General features: G+C 46.1%; 1 protein-coding gene across 7 annotated transcripts in view; it reads left to right on the top strand.

Annotated features, from left to right (window-relative positions):
• Positions 1-23,533, top strand: part of KIF6 (kinesin family member 6) — a 126,944-nt gene that overhangs the window by 52,917 nt on the left and 50,494 nt on the right. For 3 of the 7 annotated variants that reach the window (XM_066595308.1, XM_066595311.1, XM_066595312.1), the window contains exons 11-14: positions 773-878; positions 1,186-1,330; positions 3,526-3,693; positions 18,028-18,133. In XM_066595308.1, coding sequence (XP_066451405.1) covers positions 773-878; positions 1,186-1,330; positions 3,526-3,693; positions 18,028-18,133 — 525 coding nt within the window. The remainder of the gene's footprint in view (positions 1-772; positions 879-1,185; positions 1,331-3,525; positions 3,694-18,027; positions 18,134-23,533) is intronic. The other 4 variants (XM_066595309.1, XM_066595314.1, XM_066595310.1 and 1 more) reach the window with 2 other exon arrangements.

Raw genomic sequence — 23,533 nt, 5'->3', positions numbered from 1 at the left:
GGGGTCTGGAGGGAAGAGGAGGAGCAGGAGGCAGAGTGGTCTGGAGGGAAGAGGAGGAGCAGGAGGCAGAGGGGTCTGGAGGGAAGAGGAGGAGCAGGAGGCAGAGGGGTCTGGAGGGAAGAGGAGGAGCAGGAGGCAGAGGGGTCTGGTGGGAAGAGGAGGAGGCAGAGGGGTCTGGTGGGAAGAGGAGGAGGCAGAGGGGTCTGGTGGGAAGAGGAGTAGGCAAGAGGGGTCTGGTGGGAAGAGGAGGAGGCAGAGGGGTCTGGGGGGAAAAGGAGGAGCAGGAGTCAGAGGGGTCTGGGGGGAATAGGAGGAGCAGGTGTCTGGAAGTCTGGAGGGAAGAGGAGGAGCAGAAGGCAGAGGGGTCTGGGGGGAAAAGGAGGAGCAGGAGTCAGAGGGGTCTGGGGGGAAAAGGAGGAGCAGGAGTCAGAGGGGTCTGGAGGGAAGAGGAGGAGCAGAAGGCAGGGGGGTCTGGGGGGAAAAGGAGGAGCAGGAGGCAGAGAGGTCTGCAGGAGGTTGTGGCAGAAGGGTCTTGAAGGGGTGGACAGGCAGAGGGGTGTAAAACTCGCTTACTCCCCATTGCTGTGGATGCCGGCCGTGTGTATGGGCTCTGGGTGCCGGCCGTGTGTGCTCTGGGTGCTGGTTTCATGTCTTGATGCATGAGCCCTAATGGCAACATCTACACTTGTTAGAATGGGTTGGTCATGACTCCGTGCCATTAGTAACTAGTGACCGTCCTTTACATTTTAACAAGGTTCCTTTCATCTTTCAGACTGGAAGAGCAGCTGCACAGTTTTCTCGATGACAAGGACCCTGACGGTAGCCTGGATGTGGGGGCTGACATGAGGAAGATTCAATATTGTTTTAACTTCTTTAAGGTAAAGTAGTTCCTTCACTAAAAAGCAAGCAGAGATCTTGAAAATGGTTCATACACACATGGCTGGATGATGCCTTTGGTTATAACAGTCTTATGTTGCCGCCATCTTGACTCCTTGCTTGCAGAGCATTCATAGACCAAGCTAATGACTGGAGCTCTATCCAGCTTCTCTATGGCTTCCGTGATACATGGCGGTACCCCATCCTCTATGGACGATCTGGCTTGTTCCCATCACAGAAGGTTATATGGTGCCCTTAGTTACGGGACTTTGGTGCCATAATAATCTTTGTTCCATTTTTTTGTCCAAGCAGAGAACTCTCCATGATAAGAAAACATCCGACAGCAGAGCGACCTCTCCGGAAATACCTGTAGAAAGGCCTGCAGCGTCCTCTGCCCGTCCAGAGGAAGTAAAGAAGCTTCGAGACCTCCTGCAGCAAAGAGACAGCGAGATCAGTATCCTTAAACCGCTATATAGGTCACCTGAGAGCCCTTTCTGCCCGCACGCGGCTGGTTCATACCAATAACATGCAGACGGGAAAGCGCCCGCAAAAAAAAGTTGCCCACTGCAAGTTTGGGTGTATACGGAGGCCGACCCAAAGGGGTCATGCCAGTTTTCATCAAAAATTTCCTAACACTCAGTCCTGTGTGGGAAAATGGGTGACTGGTTCTTCCATCCTGACAACGCACCTGCCCACACAGCGCTGCCTTGGATTTACAGTGCCAGACAAATCCAACCCGGATCTGACACTTTACTTTAGGGGTTTCCAAGTTGTAAGAAGTCTGGACAACCCCTCCCCATGCATTAAAATAACGAATGGTGATATACTCGCCTCTCCCCGCTTCCGCTGTGTCCTGCGGCGTTGCTCGGTCCTCCGCTCCAGTCTCTTTTGACAGCTACAGTCCCACCCGGTTTACGGGGCGTCACGGGGGTTGCAGCAAATAACAGAACTCCGCCATCATTAACTGAGCTCTGCTATTGGCTGCAGCCCCTGTGAATGGCGTAGGGGCGAAACTGTGGCATTAAAGGAAATGTCCAGTTGGATAACGCCTGCTTCTGCCATTCATGTGCTAAAGTAATGAGATTTGGGGTCTGTCTGCAGGGACCCTTTAGCAATCCGTTCCTGTAGCTGCACAACTTACCCACTTACTCCCATTTTTTTTATTTCCCTCTCTGTGGGCCTTTTACGAAGAACGATTATCGCTGAATCATACAAAAATGAGCGATCAGTTGCTCCGTGTAGAAGAAGCCTCATTCACACCAGCGTATTTTCGGTCTGTATCGCACAGTATTCTTACATGTGTTATACGGATAGAGTGCAGCACCATTGGTCTCTATTGGTGTATTCTGACATGCGTGAAAAAAATTGCAACATTTCCTATTTTGGTCCTTATTATGGAGCAAGATCGCCGATGAAAGTCTATGGGAGCATCAAGCAATGTGCATGATAATAAGGGAACCATACCTCTGCATATGCATGATACATGCATATTCACAGCATTTTTTACGTATGAAGCACAGGGTCTTATTTTCGGGAGGGGCTTATACTCACCTAGCAGCTGCCGTCCGGGTCCCACCCGCTGGGCTGTGGCGCTCCTGCAGGCTTCTGTGTACTCCTCAATGCCAACGGAGCATCTCTTGCAGGTGACGGGGCTTGAATACCCCGCCTCCTGCAAGCGATTGCTTTGATTGGTTCAGGAGCACCGCCTCAGCCAATCAGAGCGGGCGCTCGGTGAACCAATCACAGACATTCAATGATGTCATTCACAAACTCCTGTGTTTTCTAGAAGTCATGGGCGATAATTAGGAAGACAAAGTGTTCAAAAAAAGGCAGCAGCAAATCGGCGTTTGGGGGGAACAAATGCGCACCTCCCTGCAAAGTTGTTGGCTCGTCGTTGTAAGACAAAGATTACCTGTTTACACCAGATGATAATTAGTCAACCAGCGACTATTTTTAGGTGAGCTGAAAGGAAGCAACTAATTCTCGCTAGTCACTGGTTGCTGGCTATGCTTGCATGAAAGGATCGTTGTAAAGCCCCGCTAATAGGGGTCCTAGATGAAGTCTGCACATTTAGAGCCACCGGCCCAGCAGGACACTGCCCCTGAGTCTTGTTGTCAGGCTGAGCCGGAGATGTAGCTGTAGACTCCCCTCCTTCATAGCTGTAGTAGTAGAAGCCTCTCACCGTGGGAACCTTCCATCTCTGGGGGCTCATCTTCACTCCGCAGCCTGTCACGGTTAGTGATAGCATCGGACTAAACCCTTCACCCCTGTAACTCGCCCCATTAAGCATGAACAAACAAGCGTAAATCATGTGGAATCTCTTCTGTTACTAATTCTTCTTGGAAACCTCAATATCTCGGGTTATATATAGTTCCATGTGTCTGCGGAGTACACACGTGTGCAGCAGAGAGCGCTGGGATTTAAAGGAACAGTCCAACAATAACATTACAGTATAGAGAAGTGTGCGACCCACCCAAACCTCAAGCCCCCTGCCGCCAGATGTCACATCTTGACAGGTTTCCTTGTCCCACCGAGACAAGAAAATGGGAATACGCCTTTATGACGCAGTAACATTTGGCATTGCGGAGCGCTAACCTGTATCAGTCCCCTTGTGGTACGGTCCGTTCTCTTCCGATCGCTGATCATCAGATATCCTGATCAGCATGCTGAAGAGGGAGAAGAGCAGGAATCAGGACGCTGCGTATGAAATGTCCAGCGATCCGCTCCAGGCAAATGGAAGAGAACACTCTACAAAGAGAGGTCCACAATCCCCAGCAACTCCAGACATCCAGACCAGCGCCCTCCACAGGATGACAGGTGTGTGACATCGATGGAAATAGAAAATGGCCTTTAATGGGTGTTCTGGAACATGTTCAACTTTTACTAATGATGACTGACAGGTCGTCAATTAGATGATCGGCGAACACCCTCCTCGCGGATCCCCACTGATTCCTGATGCCGATGTCAGCTATGCTCAGCGGAGGAAGCTGAAAGTGCTGACCATAGTGCAGTGGCCCAGGTTGGTATTGCATTGCGCTATGGTCAACGTTTTCTGCTTCCTCTGCTGACAATGGCGCCAGGAATCAGCTGATCGGCAGATCGCATATTGATGACCTGTCAGTCCTCGACAGCAAATGTTGAACTCTTTAACCCTTTCAGGACCACATATTAAAGTGGAATGTATATATTATATTTTTTTTAATTTTTCATAGTCTATCAATATATATTCTTCCTTTTTTGTGGAACTTTCAGCCCATTCTTATAGAATTCAAGAGGAATCATTATCTTTGCAATTTGTGCAGGTTACTTGGTGACCAATGCCACCATTACTGCCCAAAACAAAAAGAAAAACTCCATTAAAGGGTACCGAACGATTGAGAATAAGCTGCTAGAGGTTATTAATGAGGATCAGATCTATTTCTGGCTATTAATTGACTTGTATCCAGTATTTTCTCCATTTCCACTTCTGTTTGGTGGACATTAAATGATTCTCAGTCCTCTCAGTAGTGGAGGGAGGAGCCTGGCTGCTGTGCTGTGTGCTATAAACACCAGATGATTGCACCAATCATAATACTGACACTTTATTTTCATGTTCCTTTTATCCCTTTGACCCAGCTCTGTGTGATCCCATATTTAGATATGTCAGTGTCCACAATATTTGTTATGGACTCACTAGATGACATGGGCTGGATCTTTTTCCATAGAGTCTTCTACGGGGTTGGTTCCAGCATCGCTTACTGTCCTATGGTACACAGTTGCTGGCTCTGGGCATTGCTCCGCAGTTATCAGATGGTTTGTCTTGTTCCTTCTCTGGAGTTTGTTCTATTTGTGGTAAATTCAGGTTCAGTTCTTCTATAGTAAAATCTTGTGTTAATAAAGCGTCCTGTGTGGCAGAGGAGGACGCAGTAGTGAAGATATGCAGATAGAAGGAGACTCAGGACTACAGGACAGCAGCTCTGTGCAGAGAGCAGGAGTTGGGGGAGGAGTCAGGACTACAGGGCAGCATGCTCTGTGCAGAAGGCAGGGGCTGGGGGAGGAGTTGGGACTACAGGACAGCAGCTCTGTGCAGAGAGCAGGAATCGGGGGAGGAGTCAGGACTACAGGACAGCAGCTCTGTGCAGAAAGCAGGGGCTGGGGGAGGAGTCAGGACTACAGGACAGCATGCTCTGGGAAGAGAGCAGGAGTTGGGGGAGGAGTCAGGACTACAGAACAGCGTGCTCTGTGATGAGAGTGGGAGCCAAGGGAGAAGTCAGGACTACAGGACAGCATGCTCTGTGCAAAAAGCAGGGGCTGGGGGAGGAGTTGGGACTACAGGACAGCATGCTCTGTGCAGGGAGCAGGAGCTGGGGGAGGAGTCAGAACTACAGGACAGCATCCTCTGGGCAGAGAGTAGGAGTTGGGGAGGGGTCAGGACTACAGAACAGCGTGCTCTGTGCAGAGAGTGGGAGTCAGGGCTACAGGGCAGCATGCTCTGTGCAGAGAGTGGGAGTCAGGGGAGGAGTCAGAACTACAGGACAGCATGCTCTGTTCAGAAAGCAGGGGCTGGGGGAGGAGTTGGGACTACAGGACAGCATGCTCTGTGCAGAGAGCAGGAGTCGGGGGAGGAGTTGGGACTACAGGACAGCATGCTCTGTGCAGAGAGCAGGAGCCGGGGGAGGAGTCAGGACTACAGGACAGCATGCTCTGGGCAGAGAGCAGGAGTTGGGGGAGGAGTCAGGACTACAGAACAGCGTGCTCTGTGCAGAGAGTGGGAGTCGGGGCTACAGGACAACCTGCTCTGTGTAGAGAGTGGGAGCCAGGGGAGGAGTCAGGGCTACAGGGCAGCATACTCTGTGCAGAGAGTGGGAGTCGGGGGAGGAGTCAGGACTACAGGGCAGCATGCTCTGTGCAGAGAGTGGGAGTCGGGGGAGGAGTCAGGACTACAGGACAGCATGCTCTGGGCAAAAAGCAGGAAAGGGGAGGGTGAAGGAGTCAGGACTACAGGGCAGTGTGCTCTATGTAGAGAATAGGAGCCGGGGACGGGGTCAGGTTATGTCCATCAGTCCAGCGTCAGTAAGTGCTGAAGATGGTTTCCCCCCTGCTACTGGTTGGAGGTACTGGCATGGGGGCCTAGCAGTAGGATGGGATGGCAGGGCACTATTAGTAAGTGGGGCCACAGAGAAGCACTATTAGGAGGTGAGGGAGTATTAGTGCCCCCTTTGTGGCCCCACTTACTACTCATACTATGTTAGTGTGCATTCAGATGAGGTTGTAAAGACTGAACCAAAAACCACGTCACCAAAGTTGCACGTTTTTACCCTGGTTGCGTTTTTTTTTCACTCCAAAGATGGCAAAACTGCGTTTGTTTTCACCCTGCTCCTTGTGTGACTGCCCCCTAATGCTGGCATGGCAGATTTGTAGGCCATTCAGGCTCCGCGGAGAGCCGGGTGACCCCTCTGTACATCCTCTACTACGACTGATAGTTCCTGGAGAAATTCTCTTCATGCTTTCTCTTTACTCCTGAAGCTTGCCAACGATGTTCCTTGCTCTTCGCCTCTTCTGCACCTGTTCATGGCACCTGACGCCGGCGCTGTCTTGTCGGCCGCGCTCCTCCGGGGGTAATACATCATCCGGCATGTGAATCTGCTGAGTTCAGGGCTCCCCGGGGACCCCTCGCGCCCCGGCCCCCGGACCTCTCTCCAACGTCTGGTTTTATTTTATCCTCCAGCTCTGCGTGTTGGACTGCGATCCCGACAAAATGGCCATATTGTTCTCCTTAACATTGCGGCAGCAGCTCGAGCCCTTCTAATCCTCACCTGGAACTATTCAGCGGCGCTGAAATCCCCTCTGACTCACTGCATCCACTTGGCGTCTCGCTGTGCCGCCCCGTGATGTCACAGCTGCAATTAAAGGCGCAGCGTCGCCACTGTTCACGGACACATGAGGTCTTGAGATTGACTCAAGGTGTTGCTGCGTCTCCTCAGGACTCGAGGTTCCTCCAGTCTCATTGTAGATTGAAAAGTTTGGCAGCTTTCTAAAATGTTTTGTGTTTCTATTCTGCTCTTGTCAAGATCTCCGCTTCCTGTCAGTGAATGGATATTCCTGTAGTTTACATCCAGAAGCTCCTGGCCCAGTTAGTGCAGTTTGGGTAGCTGCCGCCCTGCAGTCCTCTTGGTCCTTGTTGTGGCATGATACCAACTGACCGCTACAGTCAGGTGCCGTTCTCCTGGCATCACCACTCAGATGTTGCGGGCTATGATGCCAGGAGAATGGCGTCTTATTTCCGTGGTCTCTGATTGGCTGCAGCAGTCAGGTGGTAGCCATTCCAAAACAAAGACTGGGAGAACCACAGGGCAAGCAGACAATCCTTTTAAAGTTTGATTGTTTTCTGACAGCAAGCAGAGATAGATCCATTTGCTGACTACACCCCAGATTGTAGCGGCAGATGGGTCAGTGTTACTGGTGATGATCTCCAGGTTGTTCCGGATTTTACTAGAGGTTTAAGGTTTTGTCCGCCCTCAGGCGAGTGTATTATTCATGCGCTCATAATGCAGATGAGTGTCCCGACCCGATAGTTGGTCTATCGACCGAGAATCCTGCACAAGTTTTGTATGTTGATGGCGCCAGGTTGATGGTCTACTAGATACGAGCCCGAGTTCTCATGGCGCCATATTAACGGCCTCAGTTCTAATAGTGCCAGGTTGATGGTCTACTAAATACAAGCCCGAGTTCTCATGGCGCCATATTAACGGCCTCAGTTCTAATAGTGCCAGGTTGATGGTCTACTAAATACAAGCCCGAGTTCTCATGGCGCCATATTAACGGCCTCAGCTCTGATAGTGCCAGGTTGATGGTCTACTAAATACAAACCCGAGTTCTCATGGCGCCATATTAACTGCCTCAGTTCTGATAGCGCCAGGTTGATGGTCTACTAGATGCAAGCCACAGTTCTCATGGCGCCATATTAACGGCCTCAGTTCTGATAGCGCCAAGTTAATGGTCTACTAAATACGAACCCGAGTTCTCATGGCGCCATATTAACGGCCTCAGTTCTGATAGCGCCAGGTTAATGGTCTACTAAATACGAACCCGAGTTCTGATGGCGCCATATTAACGGCCTCAGTTCTGATAGCGCCAGCCTCCACTTTTGACACCAAAAGTAAAATTCCAAAGCACATTTCAAACTTTTTTCTTTGATGACATTTCTGGCTTTCGCAGCAGATGGAGAAGACTTTGCATTCCTCATGTTCAATCTCATCCAGCGCAGGAAATCAAGGATCAGGGAGTCTCCTGGGTCTCTGTGGTCCAGCATCTAATGGTCCAGCTCAGCTGCTAGTGTGGAAGTACTAGACAGTCCGATGCCGAATAATTGGGATTTACTATCAACTGCCGTCTCCCATCTCCCTGTACAATATAAAGCCGCTTTGCTCCCATCATGAAACGCGACAGTTTACATTGTCTTCTCCCCATCTGGATTCCTTTCTGCGCTCTGATATTGGAGCCTTCGCTGTCCTGGGCTTGGCTTGGTTTTGGCCCATACTGTTCATACTGCTCCTTCCAATATAAGCAGGTGCAACGAATTGTCTTGGACACGGGCTTTCCATTACTTCACCGCCCGGCGCGTTTTGAATCTCGTTCTCATTGATGTTTTTTAATATCCCAGTCAATAAAGGCCGATTCACGGGACGAGCATCCAAACAAATGACCGAAAAGCAGAGATTGGCTTCTACTGAACTGTCCCACAAGACGCGCCAGAGCAATGATTCTCATTCAGAAAACAGATGCATTGGAAGCGCGAGAGCTGCTGTAATCATTCCGACCAAACCTCGCAGGGGACGGAGCAGATGTGCCGTACAGTCCAGGATGAGGAGAAGTCACTTCTAGGAATGGGATTATATCGAGTGTCAGCATTAGCCATCAGACTCTACAGACCTTGATAATGGCGGTGGTCTTGCTCTAAGGAACATCCTAGGACCGCAACTCAGATAAAACCCCTATTAAATATCAGTCCTGCAGCGGGAGCCTAAACCGCCATTCATACTGTCCTGGGAAAGCTGGGTAACAACCAATATGGCTGCCATGTTAGCTTTAACAGTAGATGCAATCCAGCCATTCCAGCCTTCTGAATGGTAAATATGACCACTCATACAGTGATGTGCCCGTTCTTTCTGCACCAGATTTACCATTCAAGGTTTAACCCCTTCAGGACCCGATTTTGTTTTTTTTTTGTTTGTTTTGTTTCTTCGTCCCAACTTTCCAAGTACAATAACTTTTTTTTTATTTTTCCATTGACCTGGCCAGTTGTCGTTTGCGGGACAAGTTGTATTTTTTTTTATGGGACCATTTAATGTACGGTAAACTGTTTTTTAAGTGGGGAGAAGTTTTAAAAAAATGCAATTGTGCCATTTTTGGTGGGTTTAGTTTTCACTGTGCAGTAAAAAATGACGTGAACGTAGTTGCTTTCGGTCGCCGTATTCTGAAATTCGTCGATTGGGCTGCATGAGGGCACTTTTTTGTAAAAAAAAAAAAAAGTTTTCATAAAGTTTTCTGATTTTATTTAGTCCCCATAGTAGACTTTGCGATCATTTGATCAGTTGTACTATATGTACTGCACTACTTCACTTGTAGTATATACTGCAGTACTTCAGTATTGCAGTATATAATGATTTTTAATGTTGCTTATGAAGCCCTGCCAAGGCTAGGGCTTGATAGTCATCTGTGTATGGTGTGTTTGATGCGTCCCTTTAAAATCCCTTGTGTCTGTGCAAAAAATACCCAATCTGGTTCACCCGAGTCCTCCAGTGCTGTAAATAAGTATCCCCTTCAGCAGGTTCACGAAGCCTGGATTAAACGTTTACCCGTATGCATCCTCAGAATGGTGGACACATCTAACACATCATCTAAAGCACTTTGTGAAACTCTGATCTCACTTAACTCCTAAACAAGTAAAGAAAGGGCAAAACTGACACTTTGTGTGTTTCTGGATAAAGACTAATATATCACATGACCCGCTCCCCATTTCAAAAACCTGAGCTGATTTCAATGTGGTGAATTCCAAAATTGCCACCGAAAAAATCTCCTCCACCAAAAAAAAATGCAGCCTCCTTCCAAATTAATGCTTTCACACCTTGAAAATCAGTTTTCTCACCCAGGTAAACAGCTGTGTCTGGACTTTTGCCTCACCCTGTACTTTTCTCTGTATTAGGCTATACCCTCCAATCACAGCCAGAGCTGCCTTTTACAATTCTACTAGCTGCCACAGCCTTAACTGACAATCCTGCATGGTAAGAGACTATTTTCTAAAGCCGGGCACAAACTACTTCTGTCAAAGCTTACCATAGCAGAGCATAATCTGTACAGAAGAATACGCTGGGACCCGCAGACAGCAGGAATTGAATGCAGCTCTGGAGGGGACTGGAGTATATCGCATAATGTAACTGCAGAATTGCTCCAACTCTGAATCTGGAGCAAAAGAAATTCTTGTAATGGCAGAATTGTGAATGCAGCTCTGGATGTGGCTGAACATTATGCATGCTGTAATGGCAGCTTAGTGAATGCAGCTTTTGATGTGAATGGAGCATCATGGATAGGATCTATGGGGTGCAGCGAGGAGGAGGGGCGAGATCACCTTCCCAGTGGGGGATGAGGATCTAAACGTTTACTCTGCATGGACAACGCGGCCTTAGCAAGCAAAGGCAAAGAACCAGCCAGGAGCTCGTGGTGCCCTTTAAGGCGGGCAAATAAGCATCTGGATGGGGAAGTGGGGGGCTTTGTGATTGAATAAAGAGGGGGACTATTAGATTCTGCCTCAGTCTGGAAGGGGGTCCAGGGTTGGGGGTCATCCTTGTGAACATAACCTTATGGGGACCCCTTTGAATTTGCCCATTGAAGCCCAGCAGTCCAGGCTTCTGCCCTGTATCCTCCTGGACGTTGGCACTGATGCCCGCGCTCCTCTCGCACATCTATAAATTCCTTCACTAGTAAACACACAAATTACACGGCTAAAAATTCAGCGCAGCCGACTCCAAACACTAAAAATATAAGCAGAAGGCCGAAACCGGATGCTGAATGTAGAGTCCCTTTAACCTCTTCAGGACCGGGCAGTGAAGCCACTACGCAGCGGAGAGGAGTTTGTGATTTTCATTGGACGGAAAGGTGGAGTATCCATTTATATGGGGAAAGCCAAGAACCCGTCTCTACAGCGCCCCCTCCACCTGTGCACAGAAGAACATGTATTACTATGGAGCTGTGCACAAAGCCCCAGTTCTAATAGATACATGGGAGGGATGTAGTGTATGTGTTGTGTTCACGGGCGGACCCCACAAGCATGGAGCTTGGATGCATGGGCCCAAGTGGCATTGCTGGGGTGTATGAAGATGTATTCTCACCCCCAACCCCACCCCCATAATACAGATCTATATCCCAGTACCCAGTCTTCTCTGTCTCATAATACTAGTACCAATGTGCCACTTACTAATATAATATAGTGAAAGGGATTGGAGTTGGTACAAAGATTTCCGTGCAGATAGTCAGCTATTACCATTATTTACAGTTTTCCAGAACATTGCAAACACCTATGAAGAAGAAAACGTCAGTAAATGTACAAAATAGCGATACTCATACTGCAACATGTAAACCTATTTAGCTTCTGGACGCGTGCGTAAAAATCTCTCAGATCGTTTCCACGACGAACAATGTGATTGCGACGGGCTTCACGCCTGCGGGCTGCGTTGACTTCAATAACTTGATGTGCTTGGGGAGGTGGGAGTTTAGCTTGATATTCACGAACTTGAGCTGCTCACTGAGGAGACATGTTTGCTTGTTGCTTTCGCATACGAGCTGCATGTAATTTACGAACTTTAGCTACTCGCTGAGGAGACATGTTCGCTTGTTGCTTTCGCATATCAGCTGCACGATATTGACAAAGTGCAGCTAGTGGCTGAGGAGAAATCATGGCTTGTCGTTGTGTCATGTAAGCTGCCTTCGCTTCATAGCAGTGTTGATCCCTCTGTGGTGACATGTTTGCACGACAGCGATGGTTTGTTCCAACACTGGACAACGGTTGACGATTAGATGAAGGCTGGACTGGTGTTGGTGGCATTAGCACTGAAGATGACATGATATCACATTCAGGAGATGGGAAGATAGTGGGGAAGGACTGTGCTTCAATGTTGGTCAGTATGCACCACCAGCTATGTGTGTGGACATGTATGAGGTGTCAGTTATTGGAGTCTCCACACAGGTGTCCAGTTACAAACTGCCAGACTGAGTACTGCTGTATCCATAGCAACTGAAGGCGCAGGGGTTTGTGAAGGATGTAGTCCGCCCGTAATCCCTCATTCAGTGGACAGGGATGAAGCAGTTGTAATGACATCACCGTCATGAGATCAGGGGCGGAGCTCAAAGCCCCTAGTGACTGATCACATGTAACTCATGTGATGTGACATTTAATAAAATAAGACCAGTTTATAAGTATCAGATATTACCTCTATACTGTTACCTCCATATCAATGCCAGTATTACCACTACCATTACCACTACATAGTGACTAATATAACCATACTGCTAGTGGATATAAACTACTGTACAAACACCAATACCATCTGTGTAACTACTGTATAAGTCCCAAATCATGTCACCACACCATCATGAAACAGTCACTGAATATTATTACCATACATACAAGTTTGAAGGAACCTCCAGGGTCATCGGGTCCGACCCCCTGCTCACAGCAGGATTCACTAAATCATCCCAGACAGATATTTGTCCAGCCTTTGTTTGAACACTTCCATTGAAGGAGAACTCACCACCTCCCGTGGTAACCTGTTCCACTCATTGATCACCCTCACTGTCTAATATTTAATCTGTGTCTTCTCTCTTTCAGTTTCATCCCATTGCTTCTAGTCTTTCCTTGTGCAAATGAGAATAGGGCTGATCCCTCTGCACTGTTAGTGAATCACTGGTGACATCTTCTCTGATTGGAGTTATTTACTTTCCTTTTCTTCTCCATCTAGCCCAGAGATCATTGACCACTTCTAATGAAGTAACGCCATCACATTGCCAGAGATTTTCTATGTGCCCTGGAGCTCTAGCAGACCACAGGGCTAAAGCAGCCATTGGCTCACCAGGATAAGAGGCGGGACAGGGTGCCAATGGCTTCCTGTCCTGCCATAGTTTTCAACTGTATCCGCATCTGGAAGTTGTGGATCCAGTTGGAAGCAGTGCTTGCCCCGGGATGCTTGAGGACCTTTCTCCCCTCCAGGCTTGCCGGGGTCACATTCCCGGTGACTGCAATATTATTAAGCTAGAATTTTGGCCGAAAAAAGTAGCAAACTTTGTTGCCTGCCTCTTCTGCAAGTTTATGCTTTTTCTTTTCGCACCCTTCACTTAGTTCAGGTATCAAATTGCTTACACCTCTCCCCTACTATCTGGGCCTTTAAATGAACTTTGCGCGTGCCGCTAGACCTGCACTCTGTCCGTCCCCTAGAGCAAGCAGGGGAATGCGGTCTGTGATGTACGCAAAGTGCAGAATGTGTGATCTCCAGCACCGCAAGGCAACGCTCCTCTCATATTTGTTTAGGTGTGGTGGCTGAGCTGGGCGGGTCTGGTAAAAGCTTCTGTGGCTTTGACTTGTATCCATCACTTCCAGCCTCTGCCAAGCTTACCAGGCTGACACTGGTCCCTGAACGTCTGTGCCAACCCTCTCATTACAGCATTGCTCACTCTCTCCACTTCATATGGAAATACTGTGGAAGTATCCAGATCCTGAATACAGCTGCAAGTATCTCCTACTAGCAAGGTCTAAAGTCTCTCCCTGCAATATATTATATCCATGTTCTTATCCACAGGGGGCAGTTATATTCTTGTACACAGGGGGCAGTATTATAGTAGTTATATTCTTGTACACAGGGGGCAGTATTATAGTAGTAATATTATTGTACACAGGGGGCAGTATTATAGTAGTTATATTCTTGTACATAGGGGGCAGTATTATAGTAGTTATATTCTTGTACATAGGGGGCAGTATTATAGTAGTTATATTCTTGTACACAGGGGGCAGTATTATAGTAGTTATATTCTTGTACATAGGGGGCAGTATTATAGTAGTTATATTCTTGTACACAGGGGGCAGTATTATAGTAGTAATATTATTGTACACAGGGGGCAGTATTATAGTAGTTATATTCTTGTACATAGAGGGCAGTATTATAGTACTTATATTCTTCTACATAGGGAGCAGTATTATAGTAATTATATTCTTGTACATAGGGGCAGTATTATAGTAGTTATATTCTTGTACATAGGAGCAGTATTATAGTAGTTATATTCTTGTACACAGGAGGCAGTATTACAGTAGTTATATTCCTGTACATAGGGGGCAGTATTATAGTAGTTATATTCTTGTACATAGGAGCAGTATTATAGTAGTTATATTCTTGTACACAGAAGGCAGTATTACAGTAGTTATATTCCTGTACATAGGGGGCAGTATTATAGTAGTTATATTCTTGTACATAGGGAGGCAGTATTATAGTAGTTATATTCTTGTACATAGGGGCAGTATTATAGTAGTTATATTCTTGTACATAGGGAGGCAGTATTATAGTAGTTATATTCTTGTACATAGGGGGCAGTATTATAGTAGTTATATTCTTGTACATAGGGGCAGTATTATAGTAGTTATATTCTTGTACATAGGAGGTAGTATTATAGTAGTTCTATTCTTGTACATAGGGGCCAGTATTATAGTAGTTATATTCTTGTACATAGGGGGCAGTATTATAGTAGTTATATTCTTGTACATAGGGGCAGTATTATAGTAGTTATATTCTTGTACATAGGGGCAGTATTATAGTAGTTATATTCTTGTACATAGGGGGCAGTATTATAGTAGTTGTATTCTTTTACATAGGAAGCAGTATTATAGTAGTTATATTTTTGTACATGGGAGCAGTATTATAGTCGTTATATTCTTGTACATAGGGGGCAGTATTATAGTAGTTATATTCTTATACATAGGGGCAGTATTATAGTAGTTATATTATTGTACATAGGGGGCAGTATTATAGTAGTTATATTCTTATACATAGAGGCAGTATTATAGTAGTTATATTATTGTACATAGGGAGCAGTATTATAGTAGTTATATTCTTGTACATAGGGGGCAGTATTATAGTAGTTATATTCTTGTACATAGGAGGCAGTATTATAGTAGTTATATTCTTGTACATAGGGGGCAGTATTATAGTAGTTATATTCTTGTACATAGGGGGCAGTATTATAGTAGTTATATTCTTGTACATAGGGGGCAGTATTATAGTAGTTATATTCTTGTACATAGGGGGCAGTATTATAGTAGTTATATTCTTGTACATAGGGAGCAGTATTATAGTAGTTATATTCTTGTACATAGGGGGCAGTATTATAGTAGTTATATTCTTGTACATAGGAGGCAGTATTATAGTAGTTATATTCTTGTACATAGGGGGCAGTATTATAGTAGTTATATTCTTGTACATAGGGGGCAGTATTATAGTAGTTATATTCTTGTACATAGGGGGCAGTATTATAGTAGTTATATTCTTGTACATAGGGGGCAGTATTATAGTAGTTATATTCTTGTACATAGGGAGCAGTATTATAGTAGTTATATTCTTGTACATAGGGGGCAGTATTATAGTAGTTATATTCTTGTACATAGGAGGCAGTATTATAGTAGTTATATTCCTGTACATAGGAGCAGTATTATATTAGTTTTAGTTTTGTACATAGAGGGTAGTATTGCAGGAAGCTTGTTGTTCATTACTTCATGCATTCATACATGTTAAAAACAAAGAAAAATGGTTATTAAATTGAAAGAGGGGGGAATATCTAAAGAAGAATATAATGCGGCCTGTTAAAAACTGTAAGGCAAGCGTCAGAAAAGCTAAATCTAATAATGAATTGCGGCTTGCAACAGAGGCCAAAAGCAATAAAAAAGATTTTGGAGGTATGTCAATAGCAAAAGAAAAGTCAAAGATGCTATTGAATGCTTAAAGATGAAATTGGTTAAGAATGATGTTGAGAAGGCCGATTTTTTAAGTTCCTATTTTGTATCTGTTTTCTCTCAGAAAGTAGATGGAACATCAACTGATCTTCCCTGTGTTTTGGGGGGATAAAAGAATGCAGACTACCTATAAGCAGAGATATGGTGAGGGAACACTTAGCTAACTTAAATGAATTCAGGTCTCAAGGTCCAGATAAGTTACATCCTAGGATACTAAAGGAAGCAGCAGAGGTAATTGCTGAACCACTCGCCATAATCTTTGAAAATTCCTGTAGAACAGGAGAAGTCCCAGAAGATTGGAAAAGGGCAAATATTGTCCCCATCTTCAAAAAAGGGAAGAAGGTGGATCCAGGAAACTACAGACCTGTAAGCCTGACTTCTATACCGGGAAAGATCTTTGAACAAATTATTAAACAGCATGTATGCAAGTACTTGGATGAGAATGGAGTAACTAACCAGAGCCAGCATGGGTTTGTAACAAACAAGTCATGCCAGACAAATCTAATTTCCTTCTATGACAGAATCACCAACTGGGTTGATCAGGGAAATGCGGTGGATATAGTTTATCTTGACTTTAGTAAAGCATTTGACAAAGTATCTCATACCATACCTATTGAAAAAATGACCAAATATGGGATTGACAAGGCAACTGTTAGGTGGATTCACAACTGGCTGAGTGATCATACTCAAAGAGTGGTCATAAATGACTGCACATCCAAGTGGAAGAATGTATCAAGTGGGGTACCACAAGGCTCTGTCCTAGGCCCACTGGTGTTCAACATTTTTATAAATGATCTGGAGGAGGGAATTGATGGGAAACTGATCAAATTTGTTGATGACACAAAGCTAGGAGGATTAGCTAACACTAGGGAAGAGAGAGAGAGAGTATTCAAATAGATCTAGAAAAGCTTGCACAGTGGGCGGCAACTAACAGAATGGCATTTAGCAAGGAGAAATGCAAAGTCCTACATCTGGGCAAGATAAATGAGAAAAGCACATACAGAATGGGAGGAATTGGGCTAAGCAGCAGCACATGTGAAAAAGACTCGGGTATATTAATAGATTATGGACTGAACATGAGTCAACAATGTGATGCAGCAGCCAAAAAGGCAAATACAATTCTGGGATGTATTAGGAGAAGCATTGAGTCTAGATCACATGAGGTCATTATCCCCCTCTACTCTTCCTTGCTCAAACCTCATCTGGAATACTGTGTCCAGTTCTGGGCACCCTCACTTTAAAAAAGACCTAGACAAGCTGGAGCAAGTTCAGAGAAGAGTTACCAAGATGGTGAGCGGTCTGCAAATCATGTCCTATGAGGAACGGTTAAAGGATCTAGGAATGTTTAGCTTTCAAAAAAGAAGGCTGAGAGGAGACTTAATAGCGTTCTACAAATATATGAAGGGCTGTCACAGTGCAGAGGGATCAGCCCTATTCTCATCTGCACAAGGAAGGACTAGAAGCAATGGGATGAAAGTGAAAGGGAGGAGACACAGATTAGATATTAGACAGTGAGGGTGATCAATGAGTGGAACAGGTTACCACAGGAGGTGGTGAGTTCTATTTCAATGGAAGTGTTCAAACAAAGGCTGGACAAATACCTGTCTGGGATGATTTAGTGATCCTGCACTGAGCAGGGGGTCGGACCCGATGACCCTGGAGGTCCCTTCCAACTCTGCCATTCTTTGAAACTTTACACCATTAATATCTGATGTTTGTGACTTGTCCTGACTATATTTACTGGGAGCGTCACCTGAGAGCTCTATGGTAATTTCTGTGCGTTGCACTAGTTGCACCCATTGACAATGCTGCATCCATAAATGCAGTGTATCTCACGGTCTCACTTGCTCTCTTGGTAAATAGAATCTTTGTGTAAATAGAAGTTTTACAACTTTTAAAAATAATTTGTACTTCAGTTTCTCACCGTTTTCTCTGGTTCCTGTAAGTGATTTAGAATATTATGGTTTACATTCTGGAGGCAGAAATCTAGGGCAGACCTAAGCTATGGAAAGCTGGGGCCTCGCTACACGATCCAGTGGAGAGGAGAGCTGGATTCTAGGACAGAAAAGAGATTAGTAATCTGCTAATGTACAGGTTTATTCAGAGTCCCCTTATGTATCTCCCAGCAGGGGAACAGATGTCGCTCGGCCGCCAAGAAGCCTATGAAATGTTCAAGCGGGATTATCCAAGCAGAGTCAGCTTTGAAGACAACAAGGCCCTGCTGAAACAGAGGTGAGTGGCACGAGCAGGTAGGTAAGCCTTCACCCATCCCGAAAAAAGGAAGGCAAACCATTAATGTATGTAGTAGATTTAATGAATGTAGTAGATTTAAAGTGTCCCTGCGCCTTATATATCTTCAATCTGAAATGATATCTCACACATTTTTTACATTTGTTGTTTAGTTTTTTTTAAAGCCAAGGTTTTTGTACAGATTTTTGAGCCGAACCCAGAAGTGGATCCAAGAGGAAGGAGAGGTCTACGGCTTTCCTTTATATCACATCATGTTTTGAATCCACACTTGGATTTGGCTGAAGAAACTGCATCAAAATCTGCCACACAGAGACGAGTCTGCAGCTTGTAGTAAATGTTTTATTTTACCTCAATCCTAGACTCGCATGTATACTGCTCGGTATTGATGTACAGTGTCCTCCATGCTGCTGCTACCTCTGAGGGTGTGATAGAGAGGAATACAGGAGCAGGTTCTCCTATTCTTGTCTGTGTAGTGGATGTGAGGATGAGAGATAGGGAAGCGGCATCCCCTCTACCCTATATGTGAAATCTATGGGACAGATAGAGATAGGGACGCAGCATCCCCTCTACCCTATATGTGAAATTTATGGGACAGATAGAGATAGGGACGCAGCATCCCCTCTACCCTATATGTGAAATCTATGGGACAGATAGAGATAGGGAAGCGGCATCCCCTCTACCCTATATGTGCAATCTATGGGACAGATAGAGATAGGGAAGCGGCATCCCCTCTACCCTATATGTGCAATCTATGGGGCAGATAGAGATAGGGACGCAGCATCCCCTCTACCCTATATGTGAAATCTATGGGACAGATAGAGATAGGGAAGCGGCATCCCCTCTACCCTATATGTGAAATCTATGGGACAGATAGAGATAGGGAAGCAGCATCCCCTGTACCCTATATGTGAAATCTATGGGACAGATAGAGATAGGGAAGCGGCATCCCCTCTACCCTATATGTGAAATCTATGGGACAGATAGAGATAGGGAAGCAGCATCCCCTCTACCCTATATGTGAAATCTATGGGACAGATAGAGATAGGGAAGCGGCATCCCCTCTACCCTATATGTGAAATCTATGGGACAGATAGAGATAGGGAAGCAGCATCCCCTCTACCCTATATGTGAAATCTATGGGACAGATAGAGATAGGGAAGCAGCATCCCCTGTACCCTATATGTGAAATCTATGGGACAGATAGAGATAGGGAAGCAGCATCCCCTGTACCCTATATGTGAAATCTATGGGACAGATAGAGATAGGGACGCAGCATCCCCTCTACCCTATATGTGAAATCTATGGGACAGATAGAGATAGGGAAGCAGCATCCCCTCTACCCTATATGTGAAATCTATGGGACAGATAGAGATAGGGAAGCGGCATCCCCTCTACCCTATATGTGAAATCTATGGGACAGATAGAGATAGGGAAGCGGCATCCCCTCTACCCTATATGTGAAATCTATGGGACAGATAGAGATAGGGAAGCAGCATCCCCTCTACCCTATATGTGAAATCTATGGGGCAGATAGAGATAGGGAAGCGGCATCCCCTCTACCCTATATGTGCAATCTATGGGGCAGATAGAGATATGGGAGCAAGAAACTCATCTTTGCTGTGTGCTGTGTATGGGATAGATAGAGATAGGTGCTCAGTGTGTGGGAGAGATAGATGGTCTCCTCTTCTCTCCTTGCGCAGTATATTGGACAGATAGGGGAGCAGGATCTCCTCTTCTCTTGTGTGTGCTGCATATGGGATAGACAATGATAGGGGAGCAGGATTTCCTCTCCTATATATGTGCAATCTATTAGAAACATGGAGATACAGGAGTAGGATCTCCTATGTGTATGGAAGAGATGGAGATAGGGGAGCAGGATCTCTTCTGCTCTATGTATGCAGTATATGCAGACCTCTTAACAGCCACTCTACACCCACCAGCTTAGAGAGAACTGATAATTTCAGACACAGCCTGCAGAGGGGAAAGTTGGTGATAAATGCAGCATACAAGTCATATAATGACCGGAAATAGTATTATTTTGCACGAAGACATGGCAGCTTATTCTGAAAAGTCATTTGAATGCTTACTTACGCTGTAATGTGCATGAAGGTCTCCTCACTCTATCCTGACAGTAGATGTAGGGAAAAGAAGGAATGGGCATGCTGGATTTCAGTATGCCCCATCCTTTGTTCATATGGGAGAGGATCCACTTGCAGAGTACAGGGGGGTCTGGCAGCTGTTCGTCTCCCTCTCCCCTTTGAAAACATATGCGCACTTACTTTTGTGCATATCTATGGGTGAGTCTGGAAGAATCGGTGTCCACCGAGCAATGTGACTAGTGCTGTATCCTCAGGTATCGTCTTGCTTTTCATAGCCTAAATATTTATGAGGCCACGTCTCCACATAATGGCAATACCAAATGGCCACTAGAGGGCACAATCTAGCGCTTATACCCTCCAGCACTGTAGCTGGGGCTGCTTCTAGGTACTTTGTCTTATTTTATATACTGAGGCCACAACTACGGCCATGTTTTCCTGCGTCATGACATTCTACTCGATCACTGGAAGTGATTAGAAGAAGCCGCTCGTCTGGAGAGGGAAGGAAATCTGATGATGACTGAAGGCATTCTCGTCTGTCTTGGGGCAACATGAAAGTCACAGCTCAGGCGCAGAACTGTTGACTCAGGATAGCTGAACTGAATCACCAGGGGGATCTCATCCCAAAACACCACAGGACGCACTGCAGGGGGGTCTGCGGGGGGCCGAATGTGGCGGTGACTCACTACTACAGCACTAAGATCACGGATACACAAGTGCACCTTCAGGTCGGGACAGTCACAGCATGTCTATTCAGGTCTAGTTTCTGGGGTGACCGTCCCCCATCCAAGTCAATGGGGGTGCAAAAAAAACTGAATGACATTCGCCCGCATTACATTTTTGACGGATCGTTGATAAGACACACTACAGAAAAAAAATGGGCCTCATTCAGGTTTTTCTTTGCACGGAAGAATAATGGACTCCATGCATATGGACGGGAAGCGATCTTCGCCAACCAATGTTGAACGCGCTCGTGGCCGTGGTTTGGACTCGGAATTAGCTGCGAATTTGCGCCATGTGTGAACGGACCCTGAAAAAGCCTAAAACCCCTTGTGGATCCCCGGCCAATTATGTGCATAGCTGCGCCGTTGCAATAATCCTCAGCCCAGCCGTGGGTTTTGGAGGCCGAATCTACATGGAAAAATCTGTGCCTCATTTTTCTGTGCTGTTTCAATTCTGCACTATTCTCAAGATCTCTGCTTGCTGTCAAGTGATGCAAGCCTTTCTGGTTGAAAATTCTAAAGAAGTGCTTCTCCCTTAGGCACAAAGTCGTTACTAGGAGAACACTGCAGGTTTCTAGTATTTGTGACTACTTACAATTTCAGAAAGAAAAATCTCTGCTTGCTGTCAGTGAATGTGAACGGTGTTCTTTACATGCAGAGGTGGACGCGGTCCTGCTCACACAGCAGGCAGAAAGATTTGTGCCGCTGTTGTTGTTTTGCTCACAGACAACTGTTTGTACTGATACATTGTAACGATCCACCAGCATCTCCCGTGTGAGCAGGACTAGTTGAAAAACAACGTTCCCATTTACTGACAGCAAGCAGAGGACTTGAAAATGTTGAGAAGTATGTTAGAAAGCTTCGTAGTTTGTCCTGCTGCGGTACGTGGCAGGGGAGGCACTGATGAGCCCGCACACATGGCAGCAGAGGACGCCGTTTTTATGCAAATTGCCGCTATTTTGTAATGTGGTTTTTGATCTTTTCAGGCACCAACTAAGTGGCAGGAAGACCTCTAGAACCGATCTAGTGCAAATGACTGCCTCCGTACATGGTTATTCGGACGTGGGTCAATGTTTGTTTTTTTTCCCATCGCGGTGGGTGGAGTTTGCTTTTTGCTGGGTGTAGCAGTAGGTGGATGTGCACTGATCGGCCCCTTTATTAAACCCCCATCCTTTCATATTTGACGATTCCCTGTATGGAACTTTTACCCGTAACCCCAGATTGCAGCATAAAATCCCGTGACAAGTTTCCTGTGGATCAGTTTCTGCGTGAATCTCATTAGATGGGAAAATCCAGTGATCTAAGTGATTCCAACGAGGCCGGTCATCGGTGCGGGACTAGCCGGACCAGTATGTCACCACCAGCCACATGGGGAGAGTATACAGAGAACGGTGTGATTGAAGAAAAGATCCAATAAAAGGGGATCCTGTGGATGGAAACAACTCATCACTGAAAGGGGTCAGAGGAGGATGTCAGGAATTACTGGAAGGGGTCAAAAGAGGATGTCAGGAATTACTGAAAGGGGTCAGAGGAGGATGTCAGGAATCGTTCTGACCAACAGGTGCTGCACAGTCAGGAGCAGCTGAATACAACACTGGTGCTCCAACTAACATGTCCGAACGTATAACTCGACATTCCTTACACAAATGGGATATAACAGCAGACGACCCGTTCCAGCGCCATTTTTGTTAAAAGAAACAGAAAGACAAGACTCCAGCGGCCAAAAGAGGGCAAAACCTGTATCACTGAGCAGCGGAAAAAACATCTCCTGGTCAGAGGATCGAGATTTCTGTTGCACTGTGCTCATGGGAGGTCAGAATTTGGCACAAGCAGCATGAATCGGTGACCCCTTCCTGTCAGGCTGGTGGAGGGGCAGTAATGGCATGGGGAAGGTTTCTTGGCGCGCCCTGCGTCCTCTGATACCGGCGAATTGGACCTTCTCGGGCTTCAGAACTGCTACAACGCTCTACTAGATGGGGGTCTCTAATAAAGCGGGTGTTCGGTGCGGCTCCTGTACATTAGCATTGGTCTCGGAAACACTCCCAAGTCCAAAAATTCCACCTGATTCCCCATGGCTGATGTTCGTCTACTACTGGAGCAGAATGATAAAGAGGGCAGTAATCATACATACTTACGCCATTGGATGCCCCATGCAGGCTTTGTAGACCGCAGCATGACGTCCAGTAGGGGCGCTGTAATCACGGCCATTAGTTGTCTTCTAGTGTCTATTACCAATGGGACGGCTGCTTAAAATGACCCTCCAGGCCTGGACAGACAAAGATGGCCGACCTGCTTCTCTACATTATGCACAAGGATGTATCGGTAGTCTAAGACACTCGCTTTAACTTTTGGAATTTGCCCTTCAAGGGCCAGCCCCTATGGTGTACAGCCCAGGGGGGTTTTGTGGGGCCGGTGACATTTTCACTCTCAGGTTACGTGAATGGAATGGTTAGATAACACCCAGATGCCGCCACCATAGAGAACAGGACTGTGCCGCCTGCCAACTCCAGTTAAAGGGGTTTTCCTATCCCGCTATGTCTTTAAACAATCTTCCGGTTCTGTCT

This window comes from Eleutherodactylus coqui, chromosome 3, assembly GCF_035609145.1.
Source record: "Eleutherodactylus coqui strain aEleCoq1 chromosome 3, aEleCoq1.hap1, whole genome shotgun sequence".
Lineage (NCBI taxonomy): Eukaryota > Metazoa > Chordata > Amphibia > Anura > Eleutherodactylidae > Eleutherodactylus > Eleutherodactylus coqui.
This window is presented reverse-complemented; position numbering and strand designations above follow the sequence as displayed.